The sequence below is a fragment of the Halichoeres trimaculatus genome, unplaced genomic scaffold (assembly GCF_033239565.1).
Source record: "Halichoeres trimaculatus isolate MK-OKI-2021-1 unplaced genomic scaffold, fHalTri1.1 fHalTri1_scaffold_17, whole genome shotgun sequence".
Lineage (NCBI taxonomy): Eukaryota > Metazoa > Chordata > Actinopteri > Labriformes > Labridae > Halichoeres > Halichoeres trimaculatus.
The window spans coordinates 28,800,344-28,822,663 of NW_027437195.1; the positions used below are offsets into that span (position 1 = coordinate 28,800,344).

Below are 22,320 nucleotides of genomic sequence, written 5' to 3' on the forward strand. Positions count from 1 at the left end.
GATATCAAGAAATCTCTTTCAGGAGGGTTTATTATCATTTCAGAGTTACTGTATTCCAGAAAAACAAAATACTATGATCAGATTAAGATATATTTGAACACTACACATCTTTATAAATATTTTCCAAACCAAAGGAGAACTTTCCCTCAGACAGAGATGTTTGCTGACATTACTTCACTGCTTTCTTTTCTGTAATTATCACCTCCCAGCCTCCTCTCACAAAGAAAACTCTAATGACTCACACGTGCTCCTGGATTTATTTATGTAACAGGTTTTATTTCTGTTTCTACGGGCATGCATACAGCATCATTTAGCAGCATTGTCTGTTTGGAGGTGTTGTCTTCTGCAGGAATCAAAATAGAAACAAAAATAAGTGATTTGCAGCAATAAGCGCAGACTCCCTGAGTTTGATCTGAAGCTGAGGACACAAACAGCGAGGAGTCAGAGCAAAGTGTGATTTAGAGAGTGTACATTTCCTGCCCCCTCTCAGGTCTTGGTTTTGGTGATCCCTCACAGCCTCTCTGCTCCATTAGAGCCGGCTGTTACCTGTGAGACGGATAAATGACTCTGCACAGAGGAAACCTGCTCTGTCTCAACCTCCTTCTGTCGTCGGCCCCGTCTGCGTCTCTGTTTTATCTTTCCTGTCGCTGTCGACCACATCTCCTCCTCCTCCTCCTCCTCCACCACATCCTTTATCACGCTGTGAAAGCAGAACACCAGACACTCAGCTAACTCTTTTTCTTTCTTTGTGCAGATTGTATCGGCGGTGCAGTACTGCCACCAGAAGCACATTGTTCACAGAGACCTCAAGGTGAGTTCAGACGGGACAGGATGGACGCAGACCCTTAAAAATCAGACATTTAAAAACTGAAATATCATAAAAAGATTGATCATTTAAGCCTTATTTTGATCCACTTCTCAACGAGCGTTCATGATAATCAGTGCCGCCACCATGACTCGAAATTAGCAAAGTGCTTTCACCTTTATGTCTGATTACTTCTGACTCACGCTGAACAGAAAGGTCACAGAGGAGGGAGCCGACGTCAGCGTTACGCAATTATAACTCATCCCACATTCGCTCTGACGGCGCCGTCGCAGCATGTGATGCACAGATGCTGCTAACGTGGGGCTACCTGCCCTTTTTCCTGCTTGCTCTTAAATTGCAGGAGCGCCGTTAAGCGTGCAATCATGGCGCAGTGGGCGGAGTGTGTGCAGAAGCAGCTCTGGGCGCTGCTCACATGTTGTGCAGCGTTGATATCGACGCTTTCTGTCCTGCATGTCTGAAATGTTCCCGTGCAGAGCTTCATGAATGATGCAGGAGGGAGCAGCCTGTCTGTGTGTCTGTGTGTGTGTGTGTGTGTGTGTGTCCTGGATGTCACAGGTGTGCTGCTGAGGAAGCAAACAGTTAAATTTTAACCACAACCTTGAGTTTGATGCCACTTTGTTTCCACAAACTCTCAGGGTTTTCAAGACGTTTTCATTTTCAGCCACAGGAACATTTTTTTTAACCCCTCGTGCAGCTAAAGCCTCTCAGGATAAAGTTTCCCTCCTTCTGCTTGAGTTCAGATTTCTCCGCTGCAGGCAGAAACACTAATTAGGAAGTTGAAGGAAAAAGAGCAGACTGCGAGCACCGAGCAGATGTTTGAGTCAAAATCGCTCGCCCACATTTGAGACGGTTTCATTCACAAAGGAGATATTTACAGTTTTATCACATCGCGCTGTATAAACTGGATGGAATAAACACTCAGAGATTGTAGCTGGAATAACACCTCAGAGATCTTTCTGTGAGCCGTTTTCTCGTAAATTGTGTTTTTTAACGGAGGAAAAAGCTCATCACCTGCTCTGCAGCAGCTTTGGTGGACTTAAGAGATAACTTCTTGGAAAAAGTCAGTCTTCATGATGAGGACGGAGAGATTATTATTGATTTCAGTCTGTTTATAACTTCCTCACAGGAGATTTGAGATGGACTGATATGTTTTTTTCAGGGCCATTACTAATGCCAATAATCAGTCGTCAAGTAAGCTGATAACCAATATTTGGCGCTGATATTTATTGGCGGAAAAAATGAAAATACAGGCTTCAAAATTTCAAATAATACCAACTTTTTTCTCTTTCGTTCTTTTTTTCTTTCTTTCTTTTTTTTTTTCTTTCTTTTTTCTTTCTTTTCTTTCTTTTTTCTTTCTTTTTCTCTTTCTTTTTTCTTTTCTTTCTTTTCTTTCTTTTCTCTTTCTTTTTTCTTTACGTTCTTTTCTTTCTTTTTTCTTTCTTTCTTTTTTCTTTCTTTTTTCTTTCTTTTCTTTCTTTTTTCTTTCTTTTCTTTCTTTTTTCTTTTTTCTTTCTATTTCTTACTTTCTGTCTTTCTTTTTTCTTTCTTTCTGTCTTTCTTTCTGTTCTTTCTTTTTCTCTCTGTATTTCCTTCTTTTTTTCTTTTTTTTTACTTTCTGCTCTTTCTTTTTCTGTCTTTCTTTCTTTTCTTCCTGTTCTTTTTCTCTCTCTGTATTTCCTTCTTCTTTTTCATCTTTTTTCTTTCTGTTCTTTCTTTCTTTTTCTCTCTTTCTGTCTTTCTTTCTTTTATTTCTTTCTTTCTTTTTTCTTTCTTTCCTTTATTCTTCTTTCTTTCTTTCTTCCTTTCTTTCTTTCTTTCTTTCTTTCTTTCCTTCATTCTTTCTTTCTTTCTTTCTTTCCTTCTTTCTTTCTTTCTTTCCTTCTTTCTTTCTTTCTTCCTTTTTTCTTTCTTTCTTTTATATAAACAGTGAAAAAAACAATCATTCACTGCAAACTGAGCATAATCTCATTTACAAAATATTACCAGAAAAACAAAAAAAATGTTAAGAAAATAAATCAGGATGAGGAGGAACACAAATAAATTTTATTACAAAGTTAATCTGATTTGATTAAAAAAAAATAATGAGAATGAAAATATGTATGTTTTTCTGATTCGTATCGAGTCTGTAACCCAATCATTTGATTGGATCAGGATATCCTTATTTAGGAAGTCAGTGGATGAGTTATTGTCTGTGTTTAAAAAAAAAAAAATGTTGTCAACCTTTGACCTTTACCCGTCTCTCCTCAGGCTGAGAACCTGCTTCTCGACGCCGACATGAACATCAAGATCGCAGATTTCGGCTTCAGTAACGAGTTCACTCTGGGGAACAAGCTGGACACGTTCTGCGGCTCTCCTCCGTACGCAGCACCGGAGCTTTTCCAGGGGAAGAAGTACGACGGGCCAGAGGTGGACGTCTGGAGTCTGGGGGTCATCCTGTACACGCTGGTCAGCGGCTCGCTGCCGTTTGATGGTCAGAACCTTAAGGTAGGAGAAACTACTGGGGAATCTGAAACCCTGAAATCTTTTTTTTAATGTCCTGCAGCTTTGTCGAGATAATTCCTGCTGTGACTGTCTGATTATCTGCCTCAACTGTCCCCACCGCCACATTTTGAACGCTGCGTATTGCCCAGCATAGGAGCCACTTAGCATCAGCTCACCTTGATCAAAGTCAGTCCAGAGCTACAAAATCTACTTTATCTCCACAATAACAAAAAAGTGTATAAAAATCAATTTCAAAAACTTGCAATAAAAAAGAAAAAAAAAAAAAACTAAATTTAAAAAAAGTCCAAAGATTTTCAAAAAATCCCCCCAAATTAATAAATGTTTTTAAAAAGTTATTAATTAAAAAATAATAATAAAAGAATTTAAATAATTTGCAAAAATTTGCAGAACTAAAAAAGAATGAAATTTGCAAACTTTTCAAAAATGTGCAAAATCATTCAAAATTTATTTTTTTTCCTTTACTTGAAAAAATGTCAAAAAAAATTGAAGTTAAAAAAGTTTACAAAAATTTTCAAAAAAATAAAATTGAAAAAAACTAAATTTAAAAAAATGTCCAAAAATTGAAAAAAACAACCCTAAAATTAATGTTTATCAAAAGTTATTAATTAGAAAATAAAAGAATTTTAAAAAATTGCCAAAATTTGCAGAACTAAAAAAAAATGAAATTTGCAAACTTTTCAAAAATGTGCAAAATCATTCAAAAATTTATTTTTTTTTCCTTTACTTGAAAAAATGAAAAAAAAAATTGAAGTTAAAAAAAAGTTCAAAAGTGCAAAAATGTACAAAAATCATTAAAAAAAAAAGGAAACATTTATTGAAAGAGGTGATGAATATTTAGTTTAACAAAGGTAGAAGACTCTTGGTCCAGCACTTATATTATTCTTAAAGTGGAGGATAAGAAATGTGGCTGAGTCATCCACATGAATTAACTAAACAGACTCCTGAGCTCCTCTCTGCTCCTCTCTGCTCCCCTCACACTCAGACAGTCATTGTGGTGAGACGCTCACAGCAGGTGGATTTCATGTAGATGTTGGGCTTACATTGAGCCTCTCCCATCAGGCAGCGGGCTCCTGTGACTCAGTCCAAGTGTTTTTACTCACGCCCCCCACCTCCCCTCTCCTCTCCTCTCTCTGCAGGAGCTGCGGGAGCGCGTGCTCAGAGGAAAGTACCGCATCCCTTTCTACATGTCCACAGACTGCGAGAACCTCCTCAAGCGCTTCCTGGTGCTCAACCCGTCCAAGCGGGGTACTCTCGAGGTGAGGGAGGACGCAGAAAATGTAAATATACCTCTCAGTTCTTAACACACTCCCCACAGTACGTCTGCACCGCCGGAGAACCTCATCTACCCTCCACCTCTCCAACAAACCCTCCACCTCCTCTGGCTCCTGCATCCCCCCTGCACCATCTCCTCCGACACCCACGGTGTCCTCTTTTCTGTGTGCGCCGGCCCACGCTCCTCCTTCTCTCTGATGTCGTAACCATGAATAATGCATCGTCATTCTTTTCTTTGTTCCAAAATTGTCTCTGCCTTCGTGTGTGTGTGTGTGTGTGTGTGTGTGTGTGTGTGTGTGTGTGTGTGTGTGTGTGTGTGTGTGTGTGTGTGTGTGTGTGTGTGTGTGTGTGTGTGTGTGTGTGTGTGTGTAAGGGGGACATCATAAGGTGCAGGGCCACATGAAAACACAGCTGAGTGTGGTCGAACACTTCTTAAAGCAAGGAAAGGAGAATGTTTGTGATTACCCTGATTTAACGAAGGTTTATTGGAGTCTGAGACCAACACTTTCTGAATCTCCTGACAAATCCAAAACTAGATGAGGTCATACTTTGGTGAACACTCACTTTTAGCGCCGGTCAGCACGGCCTCTTTGTTGAGAAAGCGTCTGGAGCTCCGCTACACACTCTATATCGACCAAAGCATCAAACAACCCCAGAGGGAAAACAACACTAACTAACCCTTTAATGAAAAACTGGAAAAAGTAATTGAGTTATTTTTTTTACTGCTTCAATCTGGAGTTTTTCTGAAAGTTTAAAACATTTTAAAGCTACAAAAGTACATTTCAAGTTTGGTTGTTCGAAGGATTTGCAGAAACTTTTTATCACAAGGTGAAATCTACAAACCAGGAGTTGATAAATTGAAGTGTGTTTGTCTGGAAAGCAACACAGGAAGAGGCTCTGGGTCTTGTTACAGTGGGGAAAATAAGTATTGAACACGTCAACTTTTTTCTCATCACATTTATTTCCAAAGCTGCAATTCAAACAAAATTTCTCCCAGACATTGGTATTAACTCAAATAATCCACACATGAAAAGAAATCACAACGTTCAGGTCCATAAATAATGATTATGGTGAATTAAGTACGATAACACAGGGAAAAAGTATGGAACACTTTAAATCTGGAATATTCTTTGGTGCCCTCTGGTGAACCCTTTTCTTTACTTCTTTCCACAAATGTTCAGTTGGATTGAAGTCAGGTGATTGACTAGGCCGTTCTAACAGATTGATTTTCTTTTTTTGAAACCATCTGAGAGTCAACTTTGCCGTGTGCTTTGGATGGTTGTCCTGCTGGAAGGTCCAGCCACGTCTCCTCTTCATCATCCTGGTGGATGGCAGCAGATTCAGATCAAGAATTTCCCCATACATGGCTCCATTCATTGCTCCGTCAGTTATCTGAAGTTTGCCAACACCATGAGATGAGAAACAACCCCATGCCATGATGCTTCCACCTCCAAACTTCACTGTTGGTGTAGTGTTTTTTGGCTGATGTGCAGAGCCATTTCTCGTCCAAACATGGTCTGTAGTATGACAGCCCAAAAGTTCCGTTTTGGTCTCATCTGACCAGACAACATTCTCCCAGTATTCTACAGGCTTGTCAAGATGCTGTTTAGCAAACTTTGAACCAGCTTCAACATGCCTTTTCTTGAGGAATAGAGTCTTGCGGGCTGAGCGTCCATAGAGGCCATGGCGGTGGAGTGCAATACCTATTGTTTTCTCTGTAACAATTATACCTGCTGCCTCCAAGTCTTTCTGGAGCACCTTCAGGGTGGTCCTTGGCTCGTTGAGTCCTCTTCTGACTATCTTTCTGACTCCCTGGTCAGAAATCTTCAAGGAGCTCCTGTGCGTGGCCTGTTGATGGTAAGGTGGTGCTTCTTCCACTTGTGAATAATGGCCCCAACGGTGCTGACTGGAATATTCAGGTGCTTTGATATGAGTCTGTAACCAGTTCCATTCTGATGCTGAGCAACAATCAGGTTGTGAATGTCTTCAGAGAGCTCTTTGCCTTTGCCCATCATGAGGTGTGTGGTATTTACCTGCTTGGTGAAAAAAAACACCTTTTTTATGGGACCATCAATTTGCTCTAGCCCAGCTGATGTTGGTTTGCACTAATTGGAAGTTCAAGTAATAATTACTGACAGATTTCTGGTGGTATGGTGCATTTCCTTGCCAAAGTATACAGCCTTTCCATGGTGTGTTCAATACTTTTTTCCTGTGTTATCGAACTTAATTCACCATAATCATTATTTATGGACCTGAACATTGTGATTTCTTTTCATGTGTGGATTATTTGAGTTAATATCAATGTCCGGTAGAAAATTTGTTTGAATTGCATCTTTGGAAATAAGTTGACGCGTTCATTACTCATTTTCCTCACTGTAAATGTTTTATATTACGAAAAGCTGATGTGTTTCTGTTTAACACCTGCATCAAATGTTGATTCCTCCTCCAAGCGTTATTTAGCTTCCCACCACTCGCAGTCAGATGATAGTAGAGCTGTTTGGACGTCTCATTTCCCCGGGAGCATCTGCTGGGATTAAAATAGTCGTGTTTGATGTGAGAGGCAGAGGACAGAGAGAGAACTGTTCCACGGATCAATCAGCGCGATGAGAAAGTGTTAAAATGATCGTCTCTCCGCTGTAATCACGCAGCCCTACCTGACTCCCAGCAGAGTTTCATTAACATATGAAACATTATTTCCTTTGGAGAGTATTTTTGGCTCCTGAGCTCTAAACTGGATCAGGATTAAAGGCAGATTTTTTAATCAGGGAGATATTTTCTCCCCTCTCTTTGTGTGGTATCGTCAAGCTAAATGTAGAAACCTAAACTCTGTTGGGTCACGTATGACTCCTTATGATTGCCCCAGAGTTACATCAGAGCATGATCAGGGATAATTAGTTTGGCTCGGTCTTAATTTGAACCCCAGAGAGGAATTGATCAGCTGCAGATTGGAAATAAAGGTCTGAATACATGTGATGCAGCTCAGCGTTTTAATGATAATCTAGGCCATCGCATTCAATACGTACGGTTCATCCACAGGAACATCAAAAACAGACGTTCCTGTGTTATCAGAGTTTGAAACTTTGAAGTGCCCTTTAATTTAGTGTAGCTCCTTAAATTCAAAGAAGAAAAGAAAAGTTTACAGTGATATCTGAGGTATAACGTCCCAATCACAGGAAATAAATGACGCGAATTGTTCTCGTTACCATAACTCTTCTACTAAAAGAGCAAGAGAAAAATTTAAACAGCTCCTAAAAGAAGAGAAGAGCTTTCTGGTCTAAGAGGTTGTAAACACATGGCTCTTTTACAACCTGACCCTTTAGAGCTGATTATTATCAAGAAATAAACACATAAATCAAAGAAAAGGAAGCTCAAACAAGCAGAGGTGTCTTTACAGCCTCATCAAGATTTCCACATTTAAACTTTGCTACGGACAAAGACATGGTTTCATCTCTGTAACAATTAAATAAAAGTTAAACAGAAGTTAATCTGAGTAAACCAAGCGGTAACTTCTGCTGTTGAACATAAAATGAGGAAGTGAGAAAAAAATGGGAATTCCTCATGGTTGAAAAAGTCAAGAAATCCCCCAGAGTCTTGTAGAGCTGCATGAAATATTGTTTCAGTATCGCGGGGTGAGAGTCTGTTATCATTTCAGCTGAACAGAATGAAGCAGTAAACTTAAGAAAATATCAGGATTGGGGCTGTCACTGTAACTTGTTAATTAGATAAATTAATTACACTGAAAATTAACGTGTTTTAAAAATTAACTCAAGATTAACTTATTAGCTACCAGCCGTTTTCAGAGCAACTTGAACGATCTTTCAAGACCCAAAAAATATTGTTTTCTCTGCCTCTGAACGAATAGTTTTTGTGTTCATAAAACTATCATAGACTGTAAAAAACATGGACGTAGTCTCGCCAACATCACCCGTCTGTTTCTGAAACAGAAAATGAAGCACATCAGCTATAGTGGCCATATTGGTACTGGCAAGGGCTTCGCCTACAGCCATAGGGCGCCGGCCGTCAGCTGTGCCTCTTATTGAGGGAGCTCACAATCTTAATATCCTCTGAACGGGCGAGTTAGAAAAAAATTACGGTGTGTGCTGATAATAAAATTAGCGACTCAGACAGGAGACATTTTTTGAACCAGGCTGTAAATAGGTTCATTTCTGCTACTTCCAGAGCCAGCCTCAAGTGGACACTTGAGAAACAGCAGATTTTAGCACTTCCGCACTGTCTCATATTCTCAGACCAGAGGTTGCCGCTTGAAAGCTATACATGTGTTGGCCTACTTTTTTAGTTTCCATAGATTTGAAAATAGTTTAAAAAAATTAGAAATTTGTAATATACATTTGCAAAATTTGAATTTTTTTTATTTAAATTCAATAAGTTGCAATCTTTTCAAAACTTTTTAGTAAAAAAAAATGCTAATATTTGCAAAAAAAAATAATTTCAAAAAATTTTGCAGATTTGCAATAATTCCAAAAATTAGATTTTTTTAAGTTGTACATTTAAAAAAATGCTAAATTAAAAAAATTGAATAATTGCAAATGCAAAAATCTGCAGAAATTAAAAAATGAAATTTGCATACATTTGAAAAATATGCAAAATCTTTCAAAAAAAAAAGGATTTTTTTCTAAATTTGAAAAAGTGTCAAAAAATTTGCAAAAATTTACAGAATTGCAAGAGCTGATGCATATTTAGTTCAACAAAGGTTGCAGACTCTTGGTTTAGCGCTTATATTGCGTTTTGGATGGGATGTAACTGAAATGAAATTTCTTCTCAGGGATCAATAAAGTATTCTGATTCTGATTCAGAGATTCATGGATGATCAGGAGCCCATGGTGTCCAAAATACAAAAATCCTGGCATTCTGTGGTTTATCACACAGAGATCACTGTGATAACCATGTGACGAACAATTCCTAGCGTGAAATTGCGGACAAAGTCGGCAGACAAGAGGAATTTTTTTTTTAATTATTGTGAACTGTGTAAACAACTTCTGCTACTCTAGTTTAGTTCTGCAGTAGATGCGTGTTTGTGATGCACTGCCCCCTGCAGTTTGGGAATGAACGAGGCTTTGAGTGTGAAAAAGTATAAAAGCCAGGTGCGTCTTTACCCGTTTACCCAGAGGCTCCTCCTCTTCTCCTGTTTGCAGCTCAACTAAAAGTTAGCTCGTCAGCGCTTCTAACACTGTGTTTGCTCTCCTTAGACTTCAAAGCGCCTTTTCAGAAACAGAAAGTGATGTAACAGAGACAAGGTTTATGTTTTATGCAGCCTGTGGGGTATTCATGCTGCAGTTCCTCAAACATCCACTTGAGGCTTGCTCCAAAGAAGAATGAATGCTCATTAGACCCTGACATGAAACGCTCAGCAGAGACAGACCTGACTGAAAAGGGTTTTAGCGTCTGTACCTCTTTATTTATTCATGAAGGGTTTGCAGAGCTGAATTTTTTTTTTTTCAGGTGTTGGCGACTACGTCCTCCGGCTTTAGTGTCTTTTTCTTAATCGTGGTTATTTTCTTGTTTTGCATCCAAGGTTTTCAGATTTAACTCGTGCGCCAGCTTCATAAAAACAACCATCTTTGTCTCCCTCCGCAGCAAATCATGAAGGATCGATGGATCAACACAGGATTCGAAGAGGACGAGCTCAAGCCTTACACTGAACCCGAGCTGGACATCACGGACCAGAAGAGAATAGGTAAGACCGTAAACCCTCTAACGGGCTGCTGGCGTGGCTGGAAAATACTGTTACTGGATCTCTCCGTCTGTCCTTCAGGGGGAAGTTTGCTTGATCATTTAAAAGTTTTTCTCCACTTTAATGACCCCTGGGCCTGTGAGACCTTGTTGTGCAATCAGACGAGTGAAATTTCTTTTCCCTTTACTGTTTGTGTCTTTATGGTTTGTGTGAAATTGAATGTTCGAGGGGTTAGAGAGGAGAAAAAAGTCTCATTATTGCGATGCTGAAAAGCTTGAAGAGGAGAGATGAAACGTGATGATGAATAAGTAAACAGGAGCCGAGCTGGTGCATGTGGAGATGGAATGAGGGAGTGAAGACAGAGAGACGGAGAGATGGAGAGGAGAAGCCTCCCCGTCGTGCCCTGGATGAAAGCTGTGAGCAGAGGAAGGAGGGAGGGGGGGCTCTTACATAACAGCAGCTGAGGTTGGCACATGTGCCGGTGCAAACTCCCAGTCACCCAGTCAGTGCAGAGGAGAAGAAAGCCGAGGGATGTTCTTAAGCTGGGCGAGGAATCCCCCGATCTTTAATAATGCAGATAAAACTCTGAAGAAAGCTTCCCCAGAATAAAAAACACGAGGCAGCGAAATGTCTCAGACTGTCGTGACTTAAAGCCGAAGAAAAACCTGCAGCAGGAACTCCAGATAAACAGCAGGTTATATGAATGTTGCAGGTTTACATGATGCCCACATCAGATGCCCATGGCATCCCTGCCATAAACAACAAGTCATATACTTCATATAATAGCCTGTTTCTCTTTGCACAATCAGATTTATTTTTATTTTGCAAATTGCACAGTTCTTTGACATCTTTTTCAGTGCATTATTTTTATTCTTATTGTATTTTATTTTGACAAAAATGTGTATGCATTTTTTTATTTGTGTAATAAGTTTTTTATTATTATTTTATTCATTATTTTGTTATTATTATTTATTATTATTGTTTGTTATATTATTTATTTATATTTATAAATCCCTTTTTATAATTTTTTTCTTCTTACAATTAAAGCTCTATTTTTTTCTATTTCGTAATTTTTGGTGTTAATGTATAATAATTGTACACAGAGAGTGTGGTTAAACCAGAATCAAATTTCTTGTATTCTTAAGATACTAAGCGAAAAAAGGCTATTATTTTTATTATTATTATTGTTGTTGTTTTTTTAAATTTAATATTTTATAATTATTTTTTATTCTAATTTTTTATCTTTTTTTAATATTATTGAATTATTATGTTAAATTTTTAAATTCATATATTTATTTATTTAATTATTTTTTCTCACTACTTTTTTTCTATTTAGTAATATTAAGTGTTTATTTACAATAATTGTACAGATAGAGTGTGGTTAAACTGGAGTTAAATTTCCATTACCATTTTATTTAATATTTTATTATTTATTTATTTTTTTTTTGATAATAATATTGTAATTATAATGATTATTTTTTGAATTTTATTATTTATTTATTCATTTTATCTCACTGCTTAAGTTCTTTTTTATTTTTTAAATATTTAGTGTTTATTTACAATAATTGTACTGAGAGATTATGGTTAAAGCAGAGTCAAATTCTTGTATTCTTCATATACTTGGCAAAGAGGGCTATTATTATTATTTTTATTTCATTTTTTTTAATGATTTTTTATTTTTTATTATCATTTATTATTATAATTATTGTTTTTTCTATTTCTAAAAAATTATTTTATTTATTGTGATTATTCTTTAATATTATTTTTATTTATTTATTTTTTTCTTACGATTTAAGTTCATTTTTTCTATTTAATAATATTTAGCGTTTTTTTACAATAATTGCACAGAAAGAGTGTGGTTAAACCAGAGTCGAATTCCCTATTATTTATTTTTGAGATACTTTGCGAAAAAAGGCTTTTCTGATTGTGATTCTGAGAGAGGTCCTTTTAGAGATTAAAAATTTAGAAAAATTCTGCAGAATTGCTCCTTAATTCAGTTAAAAAATCACTACTGCAGCCGGTTTCCTCAGTGACATTTGCTTTGAGGGCACTGTAGCTCCTCTGACACGTCTAAAAAAAGCTGCATTGTTCATTCCCACCATGCAAATTCACGTCTTTGAAAAGCAGTTCTCTAAACTGATAAGAAGTAAAGTGATTTAACAAATTTAAAGTCTGAAAGAGGCTCAGAAACCTTATCACAAGAATATCTGTTGTTATTTTCTTCACAGCAGAGCAAATCAGTGTCTAACGCTGTGAAAACGAGAGGCGGTGTGTGTGTGTTAGTGTGTGTGTGAGGGGGAGAAGCAGGAGAGCAGGATGAAGGATGGTTATCGGAGTCTGCCTGGTAACAGAGGCTCAGCTGGTCTGTTGTTGTTGTGCTGCAGCTGAGCCAGCTGTGCATCGAGCGCGGTGTTTCCCTGCAGGTCGATAACGCAATCATTAACCGTTAGCATTTCGCTTTAATCAGTCGTCTGTTGTTACGATCTAAAAAACCACCTGAGAGGCTTCGCAAACATGTTGGATTGAGTGGATCAGTTTGATTTTATGAGTCATTCCTATATCTGCAGTGTTTGCACGCTGACGTAATCTGTTTCGACGTTAAAATCTTAAAAAATGAGACTCAGGTCGGTCTAATCTCTGAAGATGTAATCTGCTTTTTATTATGTTCTCAAACATTACTCAGTTAGAGGAGAGTCTATTAAAGATTAATACACTTCGTAGTGTTAAGATGAAAGGATAAAAGCCTTCACATAATAAATGCAGTAAAGATAGGACACACACACTCACACACTCTCACACACACACACACACACAGATAAATGTTTAAAGTGCACCAGGCTGCAGCAGGAAACACCTCCCTGCTTCCCCCGGCATGCTGCTGCAAACGTGAGACTCCAGACGGGGGAGGCCCCACGTCACAGACCTGTGTGTGTGTGTGTGTGTTTTCTCACACCACTTCGATCAATCAGAAGCAGAAAGACGCTGATTGGAGAGCAGGGTAAGGGGGTGATTACCTGCTCTCTGCTCCTCTCACATGAATCATTTCCTCGTGCGCTGAAACCTGCAGAAACGACGACGGCGGCGTGAAGATATTTACATGCAAAATTAATCACCTGCCATATGCTGTTATCGTGATTTCCTGCAGATTTCTCAGTCTTTCTTTCTTTTCTCACCCGTATCGTTATCATCAAAACATGAAACGGCAAACAATGACTGTGAGCAGAAAACAAAACACAAGCTGTTTTTGAGATTTGTGCAGAGAGACAGAGAGATGCAGGAGAAGCAGCCACGTGCAGGTTACCATGTGTGTGTCGATCAGCGATGGCCTCGAAGAGCTGTGTATGAAATTTATAAAGCATGAACATGTGCAGAAGTTGCATAAGAGGAAATAAAGTGATGGTATAACGGTGGCAGGAAGATGCTCAGATGTATCAGTCTCAAGATCTAGAAGACAAACGACCACAGAAACTTCCAGAGTGATCGTTTTTGCTGCTCGTGGTTTTTCTTTAACGATCTGTTTGTGTTCCTGCAGATGTGATGGTCGGTATGGGCTACAACCTGGAGGAGATCCAGGAGTCTCTGGCTAAGATGAAGTACGACGAGATCACGGCCACTTACCTGCTGCTGGGCAGGAAGGCCTCTGAGGTATGGCAGCTTTTCAAAATAAGAGCACGGTACACTTCTTTAACTTCACTCCACTGGTTTGTTTCATTTAAGATTTAAGATAGTTTCTATATTTCTAACGCTTAAAAATATAAAGATGAAAGCGCACTTTGTGATTCATTACCAAACAACACGGTCAAGATGATGACATCATGGTGACACAAAGACTTCGATAAATGTTGTGCAATAATTTTGGGAAGTCACCGAAAAAAAAAGAGAGCGTTAAAGACTAGAAATGAAATCAAGTGCTGAAATTTCTCTGGTTAAAAATGAAACTCTCTCCAGGAGTTAAAATCTTTTGTGGCCTGCAAATTAACCAAAAACTACAAGAAAATAATTCTTTTTTCTGTTTTATCTAATAAAGTATTTATTTAGAGCTTCTACAGGACTCAACTCAAGTACTTCACAAAAACAGAGGAAACAGCGATAATTCGAATAATGTAACATTAAAACAGTTTAATGAATGTTTAATGAAAGTTTAATTTGGATCATTGATGTCTTCATGAAATGGTAGTAACATGTTTTGGTCCAAAAAGCCAATAAATCAAGCACAGCAGCATTGTTTCCAGGCTCTCATAGCCCCTCTGTTCAGAACGCTCTGATTTAGTGGGCGTGGCCTTCATATGTAAATGAGCCACCGCTGAAACCGCCCCGCTCTTCCACGTCACTGAGAGCGGCACCACGAGCTCCGAGTGCACAATGTTTAGAAAACAGAGAAGCTCGTTTACCGTAACATTACAGGCTAAAACAACAGGCTAACTGCAGCTAAAGTTAGCATCCTGAAGCTAACACAGAGACAGGGGGGACACTGAGGAAAAGCTCTTCCATCTGCTCCACAGCACACAGCATTTAAAATACTCACATTTCCAGGGTCCCAGGTTTGTTGGAGGATGGTTGGTAATGCGCCTGGATTCAGGACCAGTCTATTGGCTAGCCCTCTGTTGGACTGTCCAAAGTTGGAAAAGCAGTCGGCCGTGAAGTGACTAGCACACACATGCACAGTTTTACTGAGTGTAGCTGGAACATTTCCTGATAAATGAACTCTAGACACTTAGTCTGTCTTCTTCAGAGATGGGAAGCTTGTGCATGGAACTATGTGGCTGTTTACAGCCCAAAACAGAGCAGTGATGGCTCTTCAACTTCAGAGTGGGTGGGGAGGGGGTTTGGGGGTATCTGCTCCGGTGGACCAATCAGGTCAGACTTGCTCCTGATTGGTCAAAAAAGGGAATCGCTGATGTCGGCAAATCCCCAAAATCCAAACAGCTCGTTTTAGGTCAGGATTTTACATTAACAAGCTCTACTAAGAACAGGTTTGGTCATTAAATATCACATTTTGTGGGCTGGGAGGAAAGACAAAGACCCACAAATTTCACTAAAAGACTTAATAAAGTGATTTTTGCATAATATGGGACCTTTAAAGAGAAAATTGTACAGCACTGAAAGTGTAAGAATCAAAAGAATGTTTCAGGTTTGAGGAGTAAATTAACTCCTCAAACAATTTGACACAATTATGAAGTCGTGTTAAGTTATAAATTACACAACTGAGCATATAAATCCCATTATTAAATTAAGTTACTGTATATTTTTGGTCAGTAATCTTAATGTGTGAAGTAACTGTGTGTGTTTCGTCCCGTCAGCTGGAGCCCAGCGAGTCGGCCTCCAGCAGCAACCTGTCCCTGGCTAAACCGCGACCGAACAGCGAACTCAACGGCCAGTCGCCCTCCCACCTCAAAGTCCAGAGGAGCGTCTCCTCCAACCACAAACAGAGGCGCTACAGCGAACAAGGTGAGCAAATAACAGCTCAGCTTCCTGCTTCAGCAGACTGTCTCCACCAGAGGAGCTCAACCTGCGGCGCTCTGGTCACATGACGGAGGCTCTTTAACCTTTAGCTTGTTTGCACAGCTCAGTGTCCTCTGTGATATAATGCTTTGTCAATAACGTCAGTCTGTACGGCGTCCTCTCGGTCAGATCTGCAGCCTCACATGCACGGTTCACCATACTTTAAAAAGACAGCGTGAGAGTGGTCAGATAGATATGATTCAAACTGAAAACCTTCAGTTTGCTGTCGTAAAAGTAAAAAACAAGAACACTATATGAATACTTTTTCACATTTCTGCATGACTGAGCTGGAAGTTTCAGCCCAAGCCTCACACTCATTATTTCAGCATCAAACACACACAGGAAACACACACTTCAAGCTTTCTATGAAACTTTGAGTCACCGTGGTGTTTTATTGGAGATGTAGGCTGTCACATCATAAAAACAGAGGAACAAATCCCGTCTTTGAGTCATCCATCAAACGCCTGTGTCTCTGTTTTTCCCCCGCGCAGTCGGTCAGAACGTCCCTCCGGGGATGGCTCATCCAAAGAGGAGTCAGACCACCACGGCGGAGAACAACGCCAAGGAGGAAAGCGGAGTCCAGCTCCGTAAGCCCAGCACCCCAGGGAGCCGCGGGGCACCGCCCTCCAGCCCCCTGCTGGGCAACGCCAACAACCCCAACAAGGCCGACATCCCTGATCGCAGGAAAGGAGCCACCACCGGCCCCAGCGTGAGTGAATCCATCAGAATTAATTTCATTTTTATTTTAGAAAATGTCTTTTTGGGCTTAATATGAGCCACATTCACCTGACTAGTCCAGAAAAATGTCTGATTTCAAGTTATTTAAGGATAAAAACAAGGTCTGAATTACTGTTACAAGTTAAAAAAAATCTGCCAATGGAACAAGAGAAAAGTTACTTGTATTAGATAGAATGAAACAGAATAGAAAATACTTTATTTATCCCTGAGGGGAAATTCAGGAGGAGTCACAGCAGAAATCAAGAAAACAAAAGTAAGAAAGTGTATAGAAAGTGTAAAGGCTCCATAAGAAAATAGATGCTGACAACTTGGCTGTTAGCTATGTCTGTGAATAGCATTATGCTACTCTACCTTCTGGTATTCCCTCTGTTGCTGGGTTAGCACAGCTAGCTTGTCCATCTTATTGGAGATAGATCTTACGTTCCCAAAAACGATGGATGGAAGGACAGGTCCACGTCGTCACTACTTGAACCAGCACGTCGTCCTCACCTCCTTCTCCTCACCTTGTGGTAAACATCAGGCCTAGCACCACTTAGCGTTGACATGCTACAGGCTGCTAACAGCTGATTTCACATGTAAACAATGCAACCATGGTTACATGTAGGATCTCCAGACAGTAAAAAATATCGCTGACCAACAAATGAACCATAAAAAGTAATGATCCACTCCAGATGCAAAAATAACAAAAAAAGAGACGAAAAAATTACAAGAAACAGACAAAGAGAGAGCTGCTGTAACAGGCAGCCATACCAACAGGGCGGCGCCTAGCAACATTAAGACATCATCCCAGTTTCAAGCAAAATTTTCTTGTTCCATTGGCAGATTTTTTTACTTTTTACCAGCAAAAAGAGCAAAAAACAGCTCAAATCAAGAATAATAAGACAGTTTTTAATGAAAATAAGACAAAAATGCTTGATAAGATTTCAGTTTTTTCACATCAAACCTGCAACAATTAAACTAAACTGAGCCGCAGCGCGTGGATCACATCTTTGTCTCTTTGCAGAATAACACGGCATCGGCAGGGATGACCAGGAGGAACACGTACGTCTGCAGCGACAGGAACAACACAGACCGCCTCTCCGTCATCCCCAACGGGAAGGAGAACAGGTGAGCGCAGATTCCTGCTGCCTCAGAGAGCCCAAGTCTGAGCCGCTGCCGTTTTACCCTTCAATCCATTTTCCCTTCTTGGTTTTTAATGAGATTATCGAGCCTGCACATTCTTGTGGGACCTTTTTACTGTTTATCCAGTTTTTAACTTTCCTTTGCCAGTTTTGTGGTTGTAATGCTGCTTTGGAGGCTTTTCTACCCAACAAGAATGCAAAAACCCTGATTACGAACACAAATGTGGTCAAACTCATGACTTATAAATATGGATATTGGACGGCTAAATGCAGAAATAATTGTAAGCCTTCTGGTTGAGCCCTAATAGCAGCTTTTCACCATATAAGGCCTGAAAAACCCAGACAGGCTCCTTCATTTTCTTTCTTCTGTCCCTCCTTTCTTTCAGTCTGGTGTTTACTTTTTCTCATTGTCTTATTTTCATTTCTGCCTGTGTGTTTGTGGTTTTTCGGGGGTGTTTTTGTGCCGTTTTCTTCACCGTGGCATGTCCAGCATGACTGAGATGGCTTGTGCCACTAGCCCCTCTTCTGCCTTTGCGGCTGCTGCGTTCGGTGCCTCGTCCAGTTCAGTGCGGCAGAGGTATCAAACCGTCGGCCCCTTGTACGTTTGCCAGGCAGGCTGGGCCACGCTGCCCCACTCCTACTACGCTCTGGACTACTGCTCGCCCAAGTAAGACAGCAGGGCCTCCACACCCCCCTGTCTGTCTCCTGTCATGTCTCCGCCCCTGTTTGGCCCCTCGCTAACCCACACATCCAGCCAGCTTCACTCTCTGTAACCCCACGACTAAACCATGGACACCATTTCCTGCTGAGATAAGCAAGGACAGCGTGCATCCTGCTCTTTTTTTATTATCAGTGTCTGCAAAGTGATTTTTCCTCGAGCTAAATCAGGATCTTGTCGTGCACAAAAGATTGTTTAGGATTCTTAGGGATGTCCTGATCCTGATCCCTAGCTGGGCATTTTTTACTGTATCGGTTATCGGGAACTTTAGCCGATCGCGAGCGCTCTGAGTTCACCCAACCTCATAAAGTTGATGCTAAAATAATTGGATATGGTTCAGTGACGTGGCTTTCTAACTGAACACACAAGCACAGACACTTTACAGCAATAAAATCTGCTTTACGGCACTCTACAGCAGGGGTCTGCAACCTTTACTATCATAAGAGCCATTTTGCCTGGATAAGCGGCATTCCAGCGCCATAAAAACAACTTTTCCTTCACAAGAAAGACAAAAAAAATGATGAAAATTGTACACATAGTAAAAATCTAGTAAATAAATATCTTTACAAGTTTTTTTGTGTTTATAAAACTGTACATGTGATGTCTTAGTTTTTCATATTTTTAGAAGATTTGCAAATATTTTAAAAATGCGAAAAATTTGCAAGGCCATTAATGTCAGAAATTTGCAAAACAAATAAAAAAAAAATAAAATAAAATGTGCCAAAAATTAAAAAACGACAAAAATGTGCCAAAAACTTCATAAATTTGCAAAACAAAAATCTGTAATTTTGAAAATTTGCAAAATTTTTACAAAATTAAAAAGAACTTAAAACGTGTGACAATTTAAAAAAATGTGCAAATATTTTAAAAAAATAATATACTTTATCTTCACAATAAAAACTATGAAGTCCATAAAAGTCTATGCATAGGAGAGTGAACAATTATATAAACAAAAGTTTTTTGACTTTTATAAAATTTGCAAAATTTGCAAAACTCTTCACAGTTTTTCAAATTTAAATTTTTTTGAAATTGTTTTTTTTTTAAATTTTCCAAATTTCATTTTTTTAAATGTCCAAAATTTGCCAAAAAAATCAGATAAATTTGAAAAGTAACAATTTAACAAAAGTTTAAAAAGTGATACATTTGAAAATGTTTTTTTAATGTCAAAAATTTGCAAAATTTCAAGATATGTCACAATTATTGATTTTTTTTTAACCGATTTTTTTTTTTTTCCAAAGTTCAAATTTTTGGCAATGTTGAAAATTTGCAAAAAAAATTCAAATAAATTTGAAAAGTAGTAATTTTGCAAAAATGTCAAAAGTAATGCATTTGAAAATGTCAAAAATTTGCAAAAATTAAATAGAAATTGAAATTTTACAAAAATCAAAAAAAAAATTCTAATTTTAATTTTTTTTTTAGATTTATAACTTTAAAAAAAAAAATTTGAAAGACTATTTTAATTTGAAAACTTATCATTTTATGGGATAGCCATAGGTGCATGGAAAGGAGTCAAAGAGCCTCATTAAACTCTGATCAGGACATCCCTAATTATGAGCATTACGCATTTTACCTCAGACTAAAACTAGCCTGCAAAAAATATGTGCACTTGTCCGTCATTTGAGACGTCTTCCGATGCTAGTTTCTTGTTTTCCTCGACTCATCCACTAAAAGCTCTTCATGATATCACGTGATGCAGTTCTTCACTTGACCACACGGGGAAGCACCTGTGCATGGTTTGTGTCAGATAACAGTAGACTTTAGTCCAGACCTGTAGAATTCATGCTGACCAGTGACGTCGGAAACCCGGTTTCTCCTTCACGTGTAAGACGTTTTCAGACACTGATAGAAATTGAGGCACAAGTAGAGAAAAATATGACTCCTGTCACTGAAGCCAAGCTGAACACGGCTTGAACTCTGTGCGATCATATTTTTCCACGTTTGCATCATCCTGCTGCTCGAGCATAGACCAAAGGACCGCTTGTCTCCGCTGCAGAAACTCGCAATAACCAAACTCTGGCAGCTCTCTGCTCCTGATCTCTCCTCCATCCTCTGCTGTGAACTTTGACCCCTGATCTGCTCCGTCTGGATCCTCCCTCACGTTGTTGGTGTCCGACACGATGGCCGAGCTCAGCAGAGCTCCCCTGCTGCTCCAGCTCTCAGACCATCGCTGTTCCTGTTTAGACTCTAACTCTGTTTGTTGTAGGAGGCTTGATGTTCAGGGTTGGAAATTTTCTTACATTCACTTTTATAACTTTTACTTCCCCAAATGATCTTTGGCTGTGGCACAAAATGTCCCAAGAGTAACTTTTTCAGATTGTTTGTTGACCTTTTTTATCTTAAGCTGTAGTTTTTTCAGGGATCAGGGTCCACTTAAGCTGCTTTAATAATATCTCACTTAAATTAAAATAACATGAATTTATTGGAGGTTCTCACTTCCAAAGTCCCAAAATAAACATTTTAAGAAATTTGATTTTCTTAAAACTGATAAAACTGGGGTTTCACAGGAGCTAGTCCTACGAAATAAGCAGATCCTATAGATTGAGGAGCTTGTACTAACACTCTCTGAAATCTGCTCCCAGAAAAAGGCTTAAACAAGTAAAAAAAAATTGATCGTTATTAAACAAATGCCCCAAAAACTAATAAAAGCAGAAGACAGCAAACCTGAGAGCGGAAATATCGTCTGTTAAAAAATTTAATTGAGACATTAAGTGCTTTATTGGCACAGGAACAAAAACAAGCTGTTTATAAACAAGAACACAGAGGAATAAAAAAGAAAAAATAGGTTGAAAGTAGAGCTGGGACTTGACTTGTAATCAATTAATCACCATTTATCACAATTTAATCGCGATTTGTCATATTTAATCATAGTTTATCACATTTTTAAACGTGGCCAATCACATTTTTATTGCATTCTTATTGTGATTAATCATATTTTTATCGTGGTAAATCACATTTTAATCGTGATTAATCGTATTCTGATTGCGATTAACCACATTTCTAATGCATTAGAGTTGTGATTAATCACATTTTTATTGCGATTAATTTCATTTTAATCGTGATTAATCATATTCTGATCGCGATTAATCGCATCTTAATCTCATTTAATTACATTCTAATTGTGGTTAATCGCATTTTAAACGCATATCAGTAGTTGACAACAGAAGCAACATTTTTTTAATTCAAAATTATTTTTTTAAACATCTGAATTATTGATTAGACATATATTTATAGCCTCTTTTTTTTATAAAAATAAAATCTTTTAATATATATTTTAGTTTTAAGGAACATTACTACATTTCAAGCAGGCGATGATCACAAGCTCAACAAATAAATCCAATTTTGTTGGTACTTTTTATGAACTTTAAACTTGTGAAATAGTTTTTAAGTGCTCTTAGCTCAGAAATGAGTTTGTCTAGCTGTGGCGTCAGTGCTCACAGGATTTTCTTAACGCAACATTTGTTAATGTAATAAATTAATTGGAATTATTTCATTTAAGTCCCAGTTCTAATTAAAGACATAAATTTATATAAAAGATAAAAATCTGATAAAATCACCTTGACTTAAAACTGAAGTTAAGTGGTCTAGGTCCAGCTCCATGAGGTTCAGATCCAGCCTGTGGCCTCTTTCCTGCGTGTTCCCTGCTCCATCCACTGTCCTTCTCTATCGGACTAAAGATATAAACAGCCAAAATAATAACTTAAAACTTATTTCTGAGTAAATCGGGCAACATTTAAAAGAGGTCACTGACTCAGCTTTCCCAATTTCTCCAGGCCAAACAAATATTAAAAAACAGTTTTACAGATGGTTGTTTTAAAATTTATTCTCCTTTATCACATCTTTTCAACCTGTACAGCTTCCTCCCATTTCTTAAGAAAAGTGATGTACCCTTCTCTTTTCATACAATCAGATCTTATGCAATCTCATACGAGTGCAAATCTATAAATGATAA

General features: G+C 38.5%; 1 protein-coding gene across 23 annotated transcripts in view; it reads left to right on the plus strand.

Moving 5' to 3' along the window:
• mark3a (MAP/microtubule affinity-regulating kinase 3a) overlaps positions 1 to 22,320 on the plus strand; it is a 75,831-nt gene that overhangs the window by 36,532 nt on the left and 16,979 nt on the right. For 8 of the 23 annotated variants that reach the window (XM_074691557.1, XM_074691571.1, XM_074691566.1 and 5 more), the window contains exons 7-14: positions 755 to 811; positions 3,074 to 3,310; positions 4,465 to 4,584; positions 10,196 to 10,295; positions 13,825 to 13,937; positions 15,593 to 15,740; positions 16,286 to 16,503; positions 17,536 to 17,639. In XM_074691557.1, coding sequence (XP_074547658.1) covers positions 755 to 811; positions 3,074 to 3,310; positions 4,465 to 4,584; positions 10,196 to 10,295; positions 13,825 to 13,937; positions 15,593 to 15,740; positions 16,286 to 16,503; positions 17,536 to 17,639 — 1,097 coding nt within the window. Of the gene's footprint in view, positions 1 to 754; positions 812 to 3,073; positions 3,311 to 4,464; positions 4,606 to 10,195; positions 10,296 to 13,824; positions 13,938 to 15,592; positions 15,741 to 16,285; positions 16,504 to 17,535; positions 17,640 to 18,143; positions 18,321 to 22,320 lie in introns of all 23 variants that reach the window. The other 15 variants (XM_074691548.1, XM_074691552.1, XM_074691551.1 and 12 more) reach the window with 3 other exon arrangements.